The following is a 20119-nucleotide window of genomic DNA, read 5'->3' as shown; positions in this document are numbered from 1 at the left end:
CAGAAATCATCTGAAACTATTTCTAGACTTAAAATTCATGTTCCTACAATAGAATATACTATATTCAGTCACCATCACAAAAATGCCTTTCTTTATCAGTGCTGCCCTAGCTAAGTGTGAACTTTAAAAATTGGAAATCAGGCACTTTGTAGACAGTCCACACTTTGTTTCCTATTTTTGTGCTAAGAAAAAAAATTGCCCAAGTAAGTGTTTCTGGAAGGAGTCAAATTTCTCAATTGCCTTGGTAGTTTAGCCTACAGTATTTTTGTTGTTTTAGGAATTGATCGTGACCCTAAGTATAACTGAAAGGATACTCATTTCTAAAGCATGGATCATGATTGGTTCCTAAAAGGTGAGTGATAATGTAGCAATTAAATGCTGTCATCGTATTACACACACAGTGGTCAGGGTGTCAGTATAAAACTATCATTATCATTGAACTGTACAATAACACACGGGGCAGAATGCTATAGTGGAAATAACACTGGATTTTGGTTCAGAAAGTCTGAATTCCAGAACTCATCCTGGCTCTCAGGCCATGGAACCAAGCCTTTGGGTTTCAAGTAGTTGTGATTGGAAAGAGAAGGACATTGGCTTTATGGTAGCAGCTGCTGGAGATCCTTTGCTAGCTCATTTTCTTTCGTCAGTTTTCACTTTTTTCCAGGGTCATGTTATATATGACCACTCCTTATTTATATGCTGATGTCTTCCAAATCTACATTTTCGCCAAGACCTTTCTTATGGGCTCCAGACCCAAACTCCAATGGCCAACAGACCACGCTGTTGCTCTATAGATACATTACATCAATGTATCAAAAACTAAACTCAGCATGACTCTCCTCTCCCACCATTACCCACAAACCTAGTTCTTTTTTTGAGCAAGTAGCATGCTTCCGGGCATTTACCCAAGCCAGAAACCCCAAGATGCCCTCAGCTCTTTCTTTCTCGTCACTTTCTGTATTTAACAGAGCACTAAGCACCGCCAATTCTGCCTCCTACATGTCTCCCTTATCCATTCCCTCCTGATGACGATGGTGGTGATGGTGATGGTGACGACCAGGATGATGACCATTCTTCCCTATCCAAAGTCTTTGCCTCACTTCCGGCCCTTCTCATTGCTCACCTGGATTTTTGTCGCCACTCTTTTTAACCATGCATCCCTGCTGAACATCAACCCCATGTGCCCCAGCCATAATGCCAGTGACAGTTCCCCAGCGAGCTACCCCCGTCCCTCCATTCTTCCAGTGGGCTGCGCCTGTTGGTCTGGAGTGAATTATCCGCTCTGCCTCTGGTGGTCTCCCAGACACTTGTCCGGAGACTCAGCTTACAGGTCAATGCCTCCTTGAAGCCCTTCTCCACCTTTCAGACAGAATTGATATTTAACCATGCTGATAAATATAGATCTAATTCATTGTGCATTTTCTTTGATTTCTCTTCCTCCCCTGTTGGACCCTGAGGTACTTGAGGTTATGAATTGAGTGTTCTATTCATGTTGCTCTATACAACATCTGGCATGTTGTGCCCAGCTTGTAGAGACATCCAGTAAATGACTGAGTGAGTGTAGATGGTTTTACTTGTGGTGGGAAGGGATAGGGAAGATGCCACACAGCCTTGGGAGTCCCCCCCCACCTCGCCAGCATCTGTGACTTACTGCTGAGTAGGCTTACCTGTGGTGACTTTGCTTGGCTCTCTCCAGTTAGATACGTACTCTGGGACCAGAGCTGTAAACTATAAGCCAAGACTTCTTTTTTCATCTCTATGTTGAGCTTTTTGATAGGCCAAGGTACTGAGGTTGGACATGACCAAATGAACTCAGTGAAATACGCACCTTCTCTCGGGCATTTGTATGCACTGTGGCCATCTCACTTTAAGTTCATGACCACAGTCTTCAAGTCACCCGGCACTCACTCTGTGTTTCTCTAGTGCTGTCACTTTCCTGCTCTCTTATTGACGACTTCATACTTTGTCTCTCCTAAAACCGTTAACATCTTCTCCTCCCTCCCTCCCTCTCAGCTATTTGGGCTTGCAGGCAATCACAAGGGAACTTCGCTGTGTGCCCACCACCCTATCCGCTCAGTTATCTGCATCTGTGCCCAGATCCGCTTGCTGCCTTACCTCCGTTGCTGGAGAGGAATTGTCCACGTCCCTATGGAAGGCTGCCACCTCCACCTTCTTAAGATCATCATACTGGTTCCCTCTGCTGGAGCCCCACAAGGTTCCCCGGTGTCCCTGCCGTATGGCCCCTCCTCCCACCTTAGGGCTCTTCCATTTGCTGTTCATCCTGGGGATAGGCTTATCTCCCCAGATGTTCCCATGACTTCTTTTCTTCCTTCCTTCAGCTCTTCACTCATTTTCACTTTATTGGTGAATTCTCCCTGGTCATCCTGTTCAAATTTGCAGTCCCCTGCTCCAGACTTCCTATTTCTTTATTCTACTTTATTTTTGTCTATTAGTTTTGTTTAGGTCACACCCCACTAGAATGTAAGCTCTGGAGGGCAGGGATTTTGCCAGTCTTCACTGCTGTTTGCCCACTGCTTAGAACTATTCCTGGTACCCAATGGGTGCACAAAAAGTATTTGTTGAGTGACTCTGTTGCGAAGAAGCTTTCCCAAACAGAAAAGCATAATAAATTGTCCTTTTCCCTCTCTTAAAACTATAAGCTTCATTTGAAATTTCAAGTTTCAATTTTATCCAAAAGGTAACAAAGTTGAATTTAAAATTCCGCCAAATAATGTGTCTATTTTCAAAGAAGGACAAATGAAACAATAATTTAATGCTGCTCTGAGCATTTTTATACACATAAAATGTCATTAGTGGTAAAAATAGTATTTTTAGGGCTTCCCTGGTGGCGCAGTGGTTGAGAATCTGCCTGCCAATGCAGGGGACACGGGTTCGAGCCCTGGTCTGGGAGGATCCCACATGCCACGGAGCAACTAGGCCCGTGAGCCACAATTACTGAGCCTGCGCGTCTGGAGCCTGTGCTCCGCAACAAGAGAGGCTGCGATAGTGAGAGGCCCGCGCACCGCGATGAAGAGTGGTCCCCACTTGCCGCAACTAGAGAAAACCCTCACACAGAAACGAAGACCCAGCACAGCCATAAATAAATAAATAAAAATAAAATAAAAAAAATAGTATTTTTATTATGTATCAGAAGATTACTATGGATTTTCAAACAGACTGATGTATAAGACTGGCTTTCTTATGGAATATTACATTTAAATATTATAGTAACTTTAGATTTCTTGAATCATATCTACTTAAAAATATCACTAGCAATATCTTTAAGGGTTTTTTTTAAAAAAAATTAAGTCTGTGGCAATGATTCCTCCTTTGACATTATCAGCAATATGTTGAAACTGGCTCAGAACTTGTGGGTAGCTTTTAAAATTTTGTCTCATTTGAGATTAATCAACCACTGATATAATTGACACCATATGATATAAATTTTGAATTCTGTATGATTTCTATTTCAAAGTGATGGCTATTACCCTCACTCTCCTTGATGTTTAACACAAGTATTTGGGGAACTTGAATAATAGATTATCTGGCTAGTAGAACTGCGATTTAGTTCAGAGTTAATAAAAGGAAAGATTCATTTCTTTATCTTAGAACTCTTTAAAACTCTTTCCATGCCAGTTAGGAAGTCTCTTGGAGGGTCAATAATTTTATCTTTGATAATTAAAGATCTTACATGGTCTCATGCCTGAGATTATTTACAACATTGCAAAAAACGATAATATTTGATTTGCCTCTAAAAGCCTCCTTTTAATGAGAGACCAAATCAATAATAAAAAATATAAAAGCATTCCATCCTCTTTACCTTGGGGGGGGGTAATATTAACTTTCCTAATGTCTTTATTTGCTATTTTTAAAATATATAATAAAAGAATCTAATTACTTGATGCTTATGGTTTTCTGACGTTCTGGAGACTCTTTCACAGTATATTTGATTTCAAAAGCTAACAAAGGTAAAAATCCTGGAAAAAAATTATGGTAAGGTCATTTTTATTATAAAGGGCTTTCTTTCCAGCAAATAACATTTCTTTTATGGTTGAGCGTTTTTTTCTTTTTTTAAAAAATAAATTTATTTGTTTATTTATTTATTTTTGGCTGTGTTGGGTCTTTGTTGCTGCGCGTGGGCTTTCTCTAGTTGCGGCGAGCGGGGGCTACTCTTTGTTGCGGTGCGCGGGCTTCTCTTTACGGTGGCTTCTCTTGCTGCGGAGCACGGGCTCTAGGTACACGGGCTTCAGTAGTTGTGGCGCACGGGCTTAGTTGCTCCGCGGCATGTGGGATCTTCCCGGACCAGCGCTTGAACCCGTGTTCCCTGCATTGGCAGGCGGATTCTTAACCACTGCGCCACCAGGGCCTGGAATGCTAGTAAACTCCAGCCAGACTGAGGCCATGGATGGAGTTCAAGGTTGGCCACTCTGTCTTCCTCCCTGCTCCCTGCTCTGTTCACAGAAAGTGCACTCTCTTCCTTTAGCTCCAACACACTCATGTGAGTTTGAGCCCTTAGAGCCCTTGGGACTCGCTTTCTTTGCATTCCCCAGTTACTCGTTGTGCAGCACTTGTCAGATCCCTTAATCACTAGTAACTAGTTTTCCTCTAGTTACAATGTGACAGAGACTCTCCCTGAACTGGCTGGTGAGTGATTGTCATCAGCTGCTCAACTTTAGTCCAGCAGCAAGGTATTTGTTTCATTTTAAATACCTTATCCTGTGCTTTACTGAAGTGCTCTTTGAGCTCTAGAACCTCACAGGGAAAGCTCCAGAGACTCTGTTCTCCCTCTTGCACCCCAGAGAACCCAAGGGCTCCTGCCCCGCTCACAGCACCTGAGCAGTTGCCCTTAGTCTGACCTGCCAGGGGGCTGGCCCGCACACTCCCTGTTCCCCGCCTAGGGTCTCAGCAGAGCCCCATGCTGTGTCTCCTTTGGGCTCCTCTGCACCCTCGGGGACCCCCGTTCCTGCGGTTATCTATGACCGTGCCTCTTCTCACATGTCTCTCTAGAATTTTACCATTGGGCTCTGTGTCTCTCTTCCTTTTCTGCTCTGTGAGATTGTTAAAGCCGAAGCCATGCCCTAATTTCTTTCTTTTCTCAACTGTCATTTGTTGAGTTCCAGGCACTGCTATTCACTCTTCTTCCCAACATTTATGAGGTGCAATTGTATCAAGCACCTAACAATGGTTGGCAATATGATGAGTGTATATGTGTATACAGATGAGTGGATGGAGCTAGAGAACACTGTTAGGCAAGGTAAGTGCTGATTTAGTGGTACTTGGTCATAGAGCTGCCTAATAACATTGATGGTGTAGATGTGCCATCTGTCCCTGTGTAATTCCCCAAAGTTGCCCCCTTCACTCAGGCTTCCAGCCTGGCATGGTTAGTAATTTCTGTTACTCTGGGAAATTATAAGTTCCAGGATAATGTTTGTATTTTGTGACCATTTTAAAAAGCATTCTTTTTTTTCAATTGTGATAAAATAACATGTAGCATAAAATTTACCATCTGAACCATGTTTAAGTGCCCAGTTCAGTGGCATTAAGTACATTCATGTTGTTGTGTACTATCACCGTCGTCCATCCACAGAACTCTCTTCACCTTGCAAAACTGAAACTCTGTACCTACTAAATAATAACTTAACATCCTGCCTTCCCCCAGCTTCTGGCAACCATCATTTTACTTTCTGTCTCTATGAGTTTGACTACTTTAGGAACCTCATATAAGTGGAGTCATACAGTATTTGTCTTTTTGTGACTGGCTTATTTCACTTAGCATAATGTCCTCAAGGACATGTGGTAGCATATGGCAAACTTTCCTCCCTTTTTAAAGCTGAATAGTATTCCATTGTATGTATAGACCACATTTTGCTTATCCATTCATCCTTCGATGGAGATTTGGGTTATTTCTACCTTTTGACTATTGCAAATAATGCTACTTAAAGCAAGCATGTTCCATGAGAAAATTAGTATTTTCCTTTCAAATTAGTATTTCTCATTTTAAAGATTATTACTGTTGATGGGCTGTTTTTATTATGCCTCAGAGCGAAAGTTTTGTTTAAGCAAATGGGAAATGATTCATTATCTAAACAGAATCACTAGGGAATGGGTCATTTCAGAGAAACTGTAACCACCTAAAATGTTTTTGTTTCGAGTAATTTACACAAAAACATTAAAAATAGACACTGCCCTGCTCTCTTGAACAGAACATTTTAAAGACAGTTTAGGGCTTCCCTGGTGGCGCAGTGGTTAAGAATCCGCCTGCCAATGCAGGGGACACAGGTTTGAGCCCTGGTCCGGGAAGATCCCACATTCCGCAGAGCAACTAAGCCTGTGCACCACAACTACTGAGCCTGCGTGCCTAGAGCCCATGCTCCACAGCAAGAGAAGCCACCGCAATGAGAAGCCCATGCACCACAACGAAGAGTAGCCCCAGCTCACTGCAACTAGAGAAAGCCCGTGAGCAGCAACAAAGACCCAACACAGCCATAAATAAATAAATAAATAAATAGACAGTTTAGTTCCCAAATATGTTAACTATTGCTAGATTATTCAGCATTGTGAGTATTATTTTGGTGCTACTAGTACATTGCGCTATAATATTTAGAAGGGCTCTGACCATTACATTTAAAATTCTTAGATTTTAATATGTCTGTGTATTTCACTCTTTGTTACTATTTTTTCTTTTAGAAGCACACTTTCTTATGGCTATCTCCCTTTAAAAAATCTATTTGTTGCTTTTGAAATGCAGTGGGACTGAAACAGTCAATAATAGCGTTTGTTAGAATTGTGTTTAAGAGTAAAAGCCTCTGAGTGAGCCTTTCAGAGATTCTTTAAGTAAAATGATTATACTTTGGAACAGGACTTCCCCCACACCCGCCAATTCCATCTGCGGTGGTCTTTTAAAATACTATTTCCTCATTTTTTTGGCAACACTTTGGATAGGAGAAGTACAATAAAGAAAGAAATTTTTGCTATCAACATTTCAGTAATGCAGTTGTTCAGGAAAAGGCCACCTATAGGTAATTACCTCTTTAGTACTTTGTGGGCTAAATAGGTATCAGCTGCTAATAAAATCCCCAGGCCAAGAGTCTGTCATTATATCCTTTTTGGCATTTCCCAAGACTAATTTCTGTATCTTATTTCCTCCTTCAGCTTGGGAAAGGGAGCTTTCAAACCAACTCACAGGTTTTTCACTCATAATACACAATTGTTTTTTTCTATTCTTTCATCTCTGATTTATTATTATCATGAGGCATTTGTACATATGGTGTGCTTCATGTGCTTGTCAGCTAGATTTTAAACTCCTTCGCAGCCCAGGCCTTTTTTCTTGCTAGAAATACTGCATTTGGAACCCAGCATTAGCTGACATAATGATAGAGACTATTCTTAGAGTCCTTCCCTCTGTGCCAGGTACTGCTGTAAGGACTTTATATGTATCGTCCCATTTAATCCTTCCAATAATTCAGCGGAGCCAGTACTATTATTATCCTCATAGTACAGGCAAAGAAACTGCGGCATAGAGAAATTAAGTAATTATTTCCAAGTCTACACACTAAGTGGTGGGATCAGGATTTGAACTCCAGCTGTCTGACCTAAGAATCTGCTTTCCTACCACATTCATTCAATGAATATTTATTAAGCTCTTACTGTCTACCGGTGAACAACGTAAAGATCCCAGCCTTCATGGAACTTTCATTCTAGTAGAGGAAGAGAGAAAATTAACAACCGAAATACATGAGTAAATTGTATGCTATTTTAGAAGGTTATCCAAGTGCTAAGACGAAAAAGAAAATGTAGAACAGAGGGAGGGGGGTTAAGATGGACATGCTGACATTTTAAGTAGGTAATCAGGGAAGACTTCGTGGTTCATACGGAGGAATTGTTTAACAAATCTCTAGCACTTGACAAGATTTTTTTTATTGATCTCTTAGAGATGTGGCATGAAATCTTGGTTGACTCACTCAAAATTTTTATGAATCCTCTTATTAGTTCTGCCTGTTTAAAACTGGAAGTGTCTGGTGGTTTTATCTCCAGAGTCAAGGATGAGTCAGCCCGTGGGCTCTGCTTCACCGCCTGGAGTAGGCTTCCTTACTCCAGAGCATTTCCAAATGTGCAGTTGTCCCGGGAGTGGCCCGTGGGGGCTGAATCACGGGGCTGGGTGGGGCGTCTGTGCTGAAAGAGGAGGGGCAGTCCGACACCCAGGACATTGTGGAGCGCTCCCCTGTAGAAGGATGTAGCTGAGATTCTTCTGGAGAGACCCCTGCCTACCTAGAAGAAAAGGGATATGGATTGTCCAGAAAGGGCAAGTGGCCCCAGACCATCCTTCCACCCGAGGATTATCTCTGAACAGTGGACCCAGGAGGGACCAAGCAAGAGGGTTGCAGATGGCCTGGCACAGAGTGTCCCTTCAGTACTAGGAAGACAGTGGGTCCCATATGCTCGTCTGTGGGTCAGGGGTTTAGATTTATATGTGAAGGACACATATTTCACCCAATTATTGAGGCATCATGATAGGTGCTAATAGGCTAAAATTAAACTTCCATGATAACATGTTTATCCTTCAACTCAAACCATGTCTCATTTGGTCCTTTCGGAACTGGGCATGATTCGACCGCCAGCGATCAGGCCTTTTCTTCTGACCAGAAAGCAAGACGTTGCAAATGAGGTTGCCAGCTGTGCTGGTCCATTAGGCTTCTGCTGGCGGCTGTGGCGGCTTATAGCTCAGGATGTCGTCGGTGGAGAGTGGGAGGCCCCGTCCAGTCCCTCCTGAGGCACCACTTTCCTTTTTTATACAGAAACAACATCGTGCCTCTGAGGGTGCTGACTGCGTCCCAGATCCCACTGACTGTTTTTCTACCCTCCTCGGCTCATTTTTATTCGTTTGGCTACTTTATTTTAGGGCTTTGCACAGCTTGTTTTGGCCGGGTCGAAACTTATTGTTTTATTTCTGGCTGCTCTGCTCTCATGTGAACGTTTCAATTAAGAAGCAGACACGAGGAGGCCGTGGTTCTGGAGTTCCGGTTTGCTGCCCCGCTGTTTGCCCAGAGCTGCGGTGGACCCCGCTCCCCAGGGCCAGGCTAGACCGCCGGGCAGGTTTCCAGCAAGGAAGGACGGAGTCCAGCTCGGGGGTAGGCAACCGGGCACCATGACACATGCTCTTCTTCCCGGAGAAAATATGAGGACCTGGTCCAAGATCACTTACTTTTAGTCCAGAGCTTTGGGATCATTTAATGCCTCCTGATCAGGCATCAGAAACAGATCTGTTATGATTATTAGTTTTTAAATTAGAGATACGCACAAGAACAACTGACCTTCCCTAATCGCAGTCCTACAAGGCTGACCCAGCAGTGGTTCAGAACTACCTACTGGTTTAGTTCTTGCCTCTGCCACTTTACTAGCTCTGTGACCTCAGGCGAGTGACCTAACCTCTCTGGGCCTTGGTGTCCACACATACCAGGGAGTTATAACAGCACCTGCCTCCCTAGGTTATGGTGAAGATTCAGTGAGGAAAAAACCAAATTTTCTCTGATCGTAGCCAACCGATGATATGAAAACTCTGTTGCAGATCGGATTTTTGTTGCTCTGATTGTATCCAAAAAGCAGTTGAGTTGGAATTTAGAGTGAGAATCTAATTGAGCAGTGGTTAACTCAGGACTGGCACAGGCTTTCTTTCCCAAGCCTGTTGTCTAAACCGGACCTTTCCTGGGCCTGATCGCCTGTTCCTAGGAGAGCGCCGCCTATTGGTGGGTCTTGCTTTAGGTAGGAAGCTGAGAGGGTGGATCCACCAGTGTTTCCCCTGGGCTAGTGGGGATCAACTGGATATACAGGGATGCCCAAGTCACACCCTAGTACTTCTGGCCATGGACCCCAGGCTTCAGGATTTTTAAAAGTGATTCCAGTATACCAACGAGATTGAGAAATACTAGGCAAATACTTTATTTAGGGAAGTAGCTCATAAGTGGGTTCATTTATACCTCCATGTATTTATAACAAAATTAGAGCAATAAACAACAAAAATAAACACAAATTCCTCATGGCTGTTTATCTCTAGTTTAAAAGCTTACTTATCTTTCTATCACTCGGAAAGTACTGGGCTTTTCACAGCTCCTGACCCGTTTGCCCAAGCTGGTTTGGGTTGTATTTCAAAATAAAGATACAAATTGCCTCCTTAACACTTGCCTGTTTTCTTTGAGCTCTTATTCTTTCTGTCTTTCCTGAGTTGGAGGACCTTCATTGCTCCCGTCTTGGTCTGTCTGTAGTCATGACTGGGGCAGTCAGACTCCTGCTTGAGCTCTCTCTGCCCCTGGCATGGATCTACCCTTTCAAAGTCTCAGTTAGGGACACTCACATCTGTGTGGGCACCATGAACTGACCGTCTGCTCACGTCTCTAATTACAACTAAGTCCTGGATCTCTTCCTCCTCCTCCTTTGTGTGTGTGTGTACGTGTGTGTGTTTTAAAAGAAGGACCACACCCCATTTTAGTTCTTTGCTTTCAGCTGATAGGAAGAATTTTGAACGAACTGGTATGTCATTTGTTCCATTGTTTATAATCGGATTATCCACTGTGGATTATCAAAGTCAAAACATCTTAATCCAGACTGACTTCCCCAGCCTTTCTGGGCATCTTTCCCATTGCGGGTTAGTGGATGCCCAAGGATCCAAGATGATTTCTGCGTGAGCCTAAGTAAATTATAGGAAAGCAAACCTGCTCGTTTCTTCGCACCCTCTTTTTCTCTTCCAATAAGAAAGTTAGTTGAGAATTAAATGATATTCAGACCCAAGCAGGAAAAGTTAAGTCACGTATTTGAAAACTCATTCTAAACTCTTTAGTGAAACAGAGTGCTTACGTAACATTAGGATAATTGGCAGTTGAAGCCAGAGTTTCTACTTACCAAGTTTCCTATAGCCACTTCCAGAATTTAGCCCATCAGGTGACATACTGTTTTCATTACTTTCTCTTTTGAACTTAATGTTTATAACTTTCTTATCCTCTGAGTCTTTACACAGAACATGTTGACTCTGTTTTTATTGCATTTTGGGCAAATAAAAATGCAGTGAAGATTTAATCACCGTATCTTCCTAATAATCTATCTGTGGGACACATCATGATCTTGCAGAGTGGTCTCACGTGGGGAACTCAGTCAGGCCTTGCAGTTAGACATACTTAGGTGTGAGTATGATTACTTATTTCTGTGGCTTTGGACAAGTCACATAAGCTTTCTGAGCCTAGTTTCCTCATCTTTAGGTTGGTGGTGACACTGCTCCTTGCGTTGGTTTAAATAAGGTACTAGATGCAAAGCTGCAGGCATAATGCTTGGCTTGATGGAAGTGCTCAAGGGATGATAACATTTACCCATCTGGATTTTAGCTCTTTATTTGTACTTTTTTTTTAAGCACAATTAGAACCTCTTACCTTATGGCTCAATTCAGGGTTTGCGCCTTTCATGTTTCGAATGATAAACTTTTTAAAAGTAGCCCTCTGTGTTTTTCATTTCTGCAGAAATCATGTACTTAGTAAATGTTGATGAAAATGTCAATAATCTGGGTAGTAAACAGGAAAGGAAAACTTTTGTTTCTTTCTGTTTTTCAGCTTTGTTTTAATTTAATCTAGGCAGCTGTTTCTATTGATACACAGGCATTGAAAGAATCTAAGCTACATGTAGGTTTTGTAATTTCTTCCCTTTTAATTTAGAAACTGGTACACAAACCCAGGATGATAGGGGCGCGTTGCATAGGTAAATTCTCACTAACTCAGTGGACACGGAGGTCTGTTCATTTGGCTAGCATTGTAGGTTCGGGCATGACAGGTGCCCACCATTTAACACCTTATAACTTTATTTATAGTGGATAATATAATACTCTCAAAAAAAGAATTCCTGGAAAAATACAAAATAGCTCAATTAAAGGATTAGGGCGATACTGGTGGCCAGACCCTGGACAGCTGATAGTTTTGCATGTGATTTTCCTATTGAAATTCTGAGAGACCTTAAAAGAAGTTTACTGCAGTGTGAATCACAGAAGAAGGGGAAGGGAAAACAAGGATGAAAGTGGAGAGATGATCATATACTATTTCATATTTCACTCTTTTTATATGATGAATTGTTGAAATAATATTTAAAAATCCTTATATTCCTAGAATAAATCCCACTTAATCATTGTATGTTAGTCTTTTTATGTAAGTGCTTAATTCTGTTTGCTCATTTTTAATTTAGGATTCACATCAGTATTTAGAAAGGAGATTCATAAGTAGTTTCCCTTTTGTGTACTTTCTTTGTTGGGTGATGGTATCAATATTATACCTTGCTGTTTAAATAAGAATTTGGAAACTTCCTTTCCTTTCATATGGTTTGAAATGGTTTAAATATTATCAGAATTATCCCGTAAAAGTTTCCTGGAATTCCCCCTCTGAAGCAATCTAGACCTGTTTTTGTTGATTTATGTGTTTATCTATTGGAAGGTCAGTCAGCGAGGTAGCTTTTTGACTTACATTTCATTATAATATTGACCTATTTAAGTCCCTCACCCACATAGTGTGATTCCTTAAGTGTATCTGAAATATTATTTACTGAACATCTTCAATTCATACTGATTAAGCCCCTGCTAAATAAGGGTGAGGTGCTCTGTTGTTGTTGAGTTACTGTTTTCAAGAGTTGGTGGCTCTTTTTTATATTCAGTGTTTCATGGCATTTCACAATCATGTTTACCATTCCCAGATTTGGACATTAAGGACAATGCCATATTTTTATTGTTGAGATGGTGATACTGTAAACTGTACTGTATGTTTACATTACTCTGTAGACCATTATTACTGTCTTTGGTACACTTGGCAAGGGAGCCAATTTTACTGAAGGTCATGCGGCAGACACAGTATCCATCCTTCACAGACACAACTGATTTCTCTCTTTCTTGTACATTGTACATGCTCAGTAATTCTAGTGAATGAAATACCTTAGTATCTACTATGTGTTTGTTTGGGAAAGGTATAGAAGACATGTTCTGAGAGATAATATGTTACGAATGGCAAATTGAATTAAATAAATGAAATATTAAGGTAACTGTGTATTCAGATATATTAAAGGATTCAATTTTACCTATTTGTCCAGGGGAAACATAATTTTCAGATGGAGCGAAAAGTAAATGTTGATTCGGTTGCTCTTATACCTGGTATGAATTTACAAATTAATATAAAGAGCTAGGACTTTCCTGGTGGCGCAGTGGTTAAGAATCCGCCTGCCAGTGCAGGGAACACGGGTTCGAGCCCTGGTCCAGGAAGATCCCACATGCCGCGGAGCAACTAAACCCGTGCACCACAAGTACTGAGCCTGCGCTCTAGAGCCGGCGAGCCACAGCTACTGAGCCCATGTGCCACAACTACATGCCTAGAGCCCGTGCTCTGCAACAAGAGAAGCCACCACAATGAGAAGCCTGTGCACTGCAACGAGGAGTAGCCCCCGCTCGCCGCAACTAGAGAAACCCATGAGCAGCAACAAATAAATAAATTTATTAAAAAAAAAACAGAGCTAAAACTATTTCAGCAGTATTTTTGCTTTTCTATATGAATTGGCCTATACAAGGCTAGGAAACGGGAATCACAATGCCATAGTAACAGTGGTGCAAAAAATGATAGTGTTGATCTAAATGTAGATGATAATGTTTATTTTAAAATGTGTTAAGGAAAAAGTATTGATAGTTGATAAGATTGTATTGGATTATGTTGAAGAGTTATTAACAAGATATTTTTTCCTTTTTTCATAGATTTATCTAAAAACAGACTGGTTGAAGTTCCAATGGAATTGTGCCATTTTGTATCACTGGAAATTCTTAATCTGTATCATAATTGTATCAGAGTCATTCCAGAGGCCATCATTAATCTGCAGATGCTGACTTACTTAAATTTAAGGTAGGTTGACTATAAAGGTTATAATCAAATTCGATGAAAAAAAATAATTGCTTGCATTTCCATCAGTTTTTTTTTCTTTTTTTCTCTTTGATCTTTTCTGATCACCCTTTGAAGTAAATCACATGAAGATTATTGAAGAAATATCTTTTCTAACACATTTGTGGTGCTGTTAATTTTGTTTTTGGCACTACACTTCTCTGAATGTCAATAGGACAAGATGTTTTGGTTTCTTAAAATAATTTATACAGCATCATTTATACGTTTTGACTATTTGGTACTTGGAAACTTGTTGGTATATTTTCTTTGGGTATTGATGTAGATTTTGGAGGAGGAAGGATGAAGGAAGTGGAGAAGGTTTGGGGGTTGGGACAAATTAGGGCCTTGCAGGTTTGGGGGGCTATTGGTGCCATTAGATTTGCTACCCAGCGCTGTCTGAGCCTGTTTACTTTAGGCCACTGGAGAAAGTTAAGGAGGAGCACTGAGCAACTCCAGCAAGATATAAAGTTTGCTGTCTTTAACCCATTAAATTAGGTCAGTGTTTGCTGGATGCATCAGTGGTCTGTATTGACTCTGATTAAGCACAACACAGTGTAACCTATTAATGCACTAAGTAGCCCTGAAGTTAAGAAAGCTAACTATTTTAAGGTCTAACTTTTAGACTTTGCTGCTGTGACTGTCAACTTCTCTGGCCAGATTTTGACTCCTTGTTTCCTAAATTCTTGACTCACATTTGGGATGTCAGGAGACAAGGGAAGCTGTTTTATCAAATCTATCTCTACTATTAAAACAAAGTTGCAAAGTTCAAGCCTTTGTGCAGCCTTCACTCTTGTCAGTTGCATTATCTTAATGTGCAAAGAGTAGACCTAACTAGCAAGGCTTGTGCTGTGTAACAATATGCCAAACTTTAAAGTGCAGAATTCCCAATAAACCAGGTATAGCATTAATTTATGATAGATAATAATGTCATTTATTTTTTTAGGGTTTTTGTTGTTTGTTTGTTTGTTTTGGTTGACCACTGAGAGTTAGGAGTCTTCTGCAGCTTTCTTTGCAGTCAAAAATGGGTTTCCATTGCATTTCGTTAGGACTACATATCTTTTTCCTTGGGAGTGAAAAATAAATCTTGGTCATGTTTTTAAGTGGCTCTTATTTTTGGTAAATAAGATGTAGGTTACTATTAGGATAATCTAGAGGCTCAACATATGTAACTTTCATTTTTCCAGGTTTCTAGTTCATTTGAGTTTTCTTGTGTAAGAACCATTCATGCTGTTTCTTCTGCAACAGAATGTTGATTACCTTGTTGCCTGATGGAACCAGTAGAGTGGTGTCTATAGATATTGGCTCATTATCTCCCTAAAACATCTGCCTTCTAATCCCAACCCATATAGGGGAAATAACCCAAGAGCTATGTAGTTGGTGTGTTTACTTCACTTACCTACTCCTGACACTTTCACCTCCAGCAGCCCTGCATGCAGCAAGTAAATAGATTTAACTTTGCATTGTTGTTTTAAATATATATACACTGAGAAACTTTTGGATATAGATGACATATTTCTTCTGGCATGATGTAAACTATAAAATTCTACAAATACTAGAGAATCTATTCTTAACTTTGTATTTTGCTTTAAAAGCATTAATAAAATTTGTTTTGGTAGGATGATTTTTATGTTGAGCCTAGTTCAGGGTAGAATAATGTTGCTGTCTTCAGATGGTAGAAAGACTGTATTGGAATATGAATCTCAGGAGTCTTTAATTCAAGAACAGAGAGAATTTGTTGAAACTGACAATGGTTGAAGAGGAAGTGTTTGGAGTATTGTAAACAAAGTTTTGTGATGAATTTCTAAGTAAAGGAAAGGAAAGAAATAAAGGGATCATTAAGCACCCAACTTTTTAAAGTTTGTTTTCTGCTTGTAATGGTTTGCTTTCTCATTCGGTTTAATATCTCTTTATCTTTGGTCCTATTTATATAGATCATTTTTATTTTGTTTTGGTTTTCTTTGCTCACATCTTCTACTTTAATATTACCATGTTTTAAGACATATTCTCTAGTGTTGAACTCTTTAAAGGAATTGATAACTAAATGGAGAAGATAAAGAAAAAGTATGTCTCTTACTTTTCAGAGATACTGTATCAGGGTATATGAAAAATGTATGTGTGTCCTCTAATCTCTTTGAAAGCCAGGTACTATATATACGTATATAACTATTATTATTATTTTTTTAATAAATTCACTAGGTTTTTAAAAAAATATTTACTTGTTTATTTATTTGGTTGCACCAGGTCTTAGTTGCAGCTCACTGGCTCCTTAGTTGCAGCACATGGGCTCCTTAGTTGTGGCACACGGGCTCCTTAGTTGTGGCATGTGAACTCTTAGTTGCAGCATGCATGTGGGATCTAGTTCCCTGACCAGGGATCAAACCCAGGCCCCCTGCATTGGGAGCGTGGAGTCCTATCCACTGAGCCACCAGTGAAAGTCCCTATACATATATAATTATTTTTGATGCCTTCTATCAAATTTACTTCATGAATGTAAACGTGTAATATAAAATAGTAACATAGGGCAATCTGTAAAGTGACCAGGAGATGGTCATCTTGCTTATTCAGTTATAAGGCCTTTAATTCCTGTTTGATTATTGGGTTTAGTTGAAACATGTCCTCTAGGAATTGGACCCTTGGAATTGAGTTATTTCTCAGTTTGGGAATAATTTAAGGTGGAATGTTATATTTGCGTAAAAGATTTATTTGTAGCTTGTGAAATGGTAGGTGACTTATCTGTTTATCTCCAAATGTATAATAATATCTAGAAAATACCAGTGCCATCTAATTAAATTGTAAGTCTTCTAAGATATGCTGAGTAATAACATCACATGATAGTCGTGTTGTCTGTGAGTTTTTCCTGTCTTCAAACTCCCACCTCCACTCCCACACCCCATCTCCCCCGCAAGCTGGTAACCAGGAGGAATTTAGAATGTTGTGCTTGTGTGTGATCATGACAGACGTCCCCTTCATAACAACCAGGGTTGAGCACTGTCGCCTTTTCATGTCTTTTCTACCCCTCATGAAAACTAAGTCAACAAAATAAAAGGTATTTCTTCTTGGGTATGGTGAAGAGGCATGGTGGAATTCTGTTGACTCTTGGCCTTTGGAGGAGAAACTGCCAATCCATTTAATTGCAAAAGAAACAAGGCACTCAGGATGCTGCAAAAGGACTGCTTTGTAGGAGAGCTGCTGAGTCCCCTTCAATCGAATTTTTTTTCTGTGATAGTTACAAATGAGATATTATGGCAGTGAAAAAAAACTCATATTCTCTTTTTTAGTAGTCCATTTGATTGATTGATTATTTTTTAATTGAAGTATAGTTGATGTACAGTATTATATAAGTTACAGGTGTATGACATAGTGATTCACAATTTTTAAAGGCTGTGCTCCGTTTATAGTTATAAAATATTGGCTATTTTCCCTGTGTTGTACAATATGTCCTCGTAGCTTATTTATTTTATACATAATAGTTTGCACCTCTTTATTTCCTACCCCTATATTGCCCCCCACTTCCCTCTTCCTACTGGTAACCTCTAGTTTGTTTTCTATATCTGTGAGTCTGTTTCTTTTTTATTATATTCACTAGTTTGTTTTATTTTTTAGATTCCACATATAAACAGTATCATACAGATTTTGAAAAGACATTTTCTAGACAGAAGCATTTAATCAAATCAAGCATTTAATCAAATTGTCACTAACTTAGATGTGTTGGGGAAGTCTGTATAAATTTCAGAAAATTAGAGAAATACTGTAAATTACTTTTGAGCACACAGTGTAGATTGGCTCAGATATAGCATGGTGTGAAACAGCTTTAACAAATAGGCAAGTTCAGTAGGCTTTATCAATAAATACCCCGAACACTTTCTTTTCTGTAGTACTCAGGATTTTTCCTCTTATTTCTATTAGCCAGAGAAAAAGAGTTGCTCGATAAAATAGTGCAGAGAAGCTGCTTTTCAAGTTCCACAGATTTCATGTTTCTGTACTTAAAATTAAACATGATCTCACTGTGTTTTTAACATTTTTCTCTTTTTAAATAAATCACAGGTAGAAATTGCTGATTTTGTATGTTCCAAAATAAGAGAGATATCCTGTGAAGTGACTTCGAATGCATGGGAACCAGTCAAAATTGATTACACCCTCCGGGATACATTGCATGTTCCGGCCGAGTAAACAGTCATAAATATTTGATGGTGTTGGTGATAATGATGACAATGGAGGTGATGGTGGTGGTGATGGTGAGTCACTGCCTCACCAGCTTCTTGGCCGACGGGATCTCTCAGCAACATTCTCTTTAAATGTCAGATGGCTGCTTTGGTGCCAGCAACCCAATTCCCATCTTAGACTAGAGACGGGTTTATTTAGCACATGGAAAGAAAACCTTCACTGTGAAACACAGTTAAAAACACTGAAGTGTTTTCTAGTTTTTCCTCTCGTGATAGAAATGTCCTGTTTGTGGAAAACATTAATTTATCGGTGTTTATGTAGCCTGTGTCTGAGGAACTGGGCTTTTAATCTTTGCATCTTGGTGTTCACAACAAAAGGTTATGTTGACTTAATGTATGTGCTACTGTGTCTCTTCCTGTTAGAAAGTGTCTTAATCCAAGAAATGTGGCCAAGAACAATAAAAGTGATTAAGCAAGACTTGTTCCTATATCGGAACAAACGCTTTGAACCTGGGTTACACAGGAAAACCTCACAAAATGTAAAATCTGTTTTAAATTGTTGGAGAGATTGTTGTTGATGAGACTCATGAAGAAAATGTACCTTAGAAAAATAGAAGAATCCAGAGCAGAGAGGCTTTTGGCAGGTGTAATGGTGTTGTGAATGCAACTAAGAATAGGGAGCTTAGCTTAAAAGTTTCATCTCAGCGAGGTTCTGGAATAGAAGCAGCCAGGAAATGCAAGTTCTTTACAGCATTTGATCGAAGTGCTTCCAGAACTCTCGGTGAGTGGTATTACTTTCCTGGGATGAAACGCACAGAGCCAGGAGCTGGTTTATTCATTAGAAGCCCCTTTCTCTCCCAGCCTCCTAGGAGTGGATGGTGAGGCCTTGTCTGTAGAGAAGGGGGCCGTCTCTTGAGCAAAATGTTACCACGCCATACAAGGAATCCTTTTTGGCTGCTTTTTCTGAAGCCTGGCATCCTTTTGGCTGCTAAACAATGTGCAGAATGAGCCAACTTCCTGATGGCTGTATAACCTGTATCCCCACATTCCTTTGGGGGCTCATTTGGAGAATTAATCTTTAATCCTCAGACTATAGCTCTGTATTTGCAGGACTTGGGAGAAGCATCCTACATGCTGGGATTGCCTTAGAAAGCACAGATTTTATATTTTTTGTTATGAGCAAAAAATTAATTTTCATTGTTCCTAAGAATTTTGATTTTTATCTCTAGGAAATATACCTTCTCCTTGTGACTGACCTTTCTGAAGAAAGTCTCAGTTGTAGGACAGTGTTTTTTTCTTTCTAGAAACGGAGAAAATGGATGATGTCTTCTTAAACTGGAAAAGAGGAGGAATTTTGCTCAGTTCAAACTTGTATCCCTCTTTCTTTTGTGAAGATCTTATCTCATTCAAAGGGGAAGGGAGAATATTTTAGTGTATATATTTTGGAACTGGCTTCTGGTGACTAGGTTGTGCTTTGTGAATTGACAGTCAGCAGGAAGGCACCAAAACACAATGAACCATGTTGGAATTTGGAAGTATCATCTTAAAATTTGAAGGTATTTTTCGTAGGCTGCTGGAGTTGGAAGTGGTCACCAGAGTCACCCATTGCAGGAGCAGCAACTTGTGGTTTAAGCCTCGCCTTTTCTAATGTGCTCACTGGGCCTTTGTTTTTAAGGTGGAACCTTGAGTAAACAGTCCCTAAAAATTTTAGTATACTTATAAATTCCTGTGCCTGTGAAGTTATTGGCGTTGGTAGTTGAAGGGCTTTATTAAATGCGAATGAGTTCGTAATAGGTATTTCTTATCAGATTCCATTCCTTTTAGTATAACCCGTGCTTGGCAAGACTTCCAAAAGGGATTTTTCCATTCTACACATCACCTGATCACAGACGTTGCTTTAGATCAGTGTTTGTATTGAAAAAAAAGAACAGAGAGACACAAAAGGGGCATTATAGCTTTGATAGCCAGACTGCTGTCAGAATGTGTTGGTTTTGTTTTCAGTTCTGCTTCTGATCTTAA

The 20119-nt window shown here is 40.1% G+C and overlaps 1 protein-coding gene across 8 annotated transcripts in view; it reads left to right on the top strand.

Annotated features, from left to right (window-relative positions):
* Nucleotides 1–20119, top strand: part of LRCH1 (leucine rich repeats and calponin homology domain containing 1) — a 191002-nt gene that overhangs the window by 77183 nt on the left and 93700 nt on the right. For all 8 annotated transcript variants that reach the window (XM_036831083.1, XM_036831080.1, XM_036831085.1 and 5 more), the window contains exon 2: nt 13757–13901. In XM_036831083.1, coding sequence (XP_036686978.1) covers nt 13757–13901 — 145 coding nt within the window. The remainder of the gene's footprint in view (nt 1–13756; nt 13902–20119) is intronic.

Source organism: Balaenoptera musculus, chromosome 18 (genome assembly GCF_009873245.2).
Source record: "Balaenoptera musculus isolate JJ_BM4_2016_0621 chromosome 18, mBalMus1.pri.v3, whole genome shotgun sequence".
Classification (NCBI taxonomy): Eukaryota; Metazoa; Chordata; class Mammalia; order Artiodactyla; family Balaenopteridae; genus Balaenoptera; species Balaenoptera musculus.
Note: the sequence above shows the minus strand (reverse complement) of the source record. Positions and strands in the feature narration are given on the sequence as shown.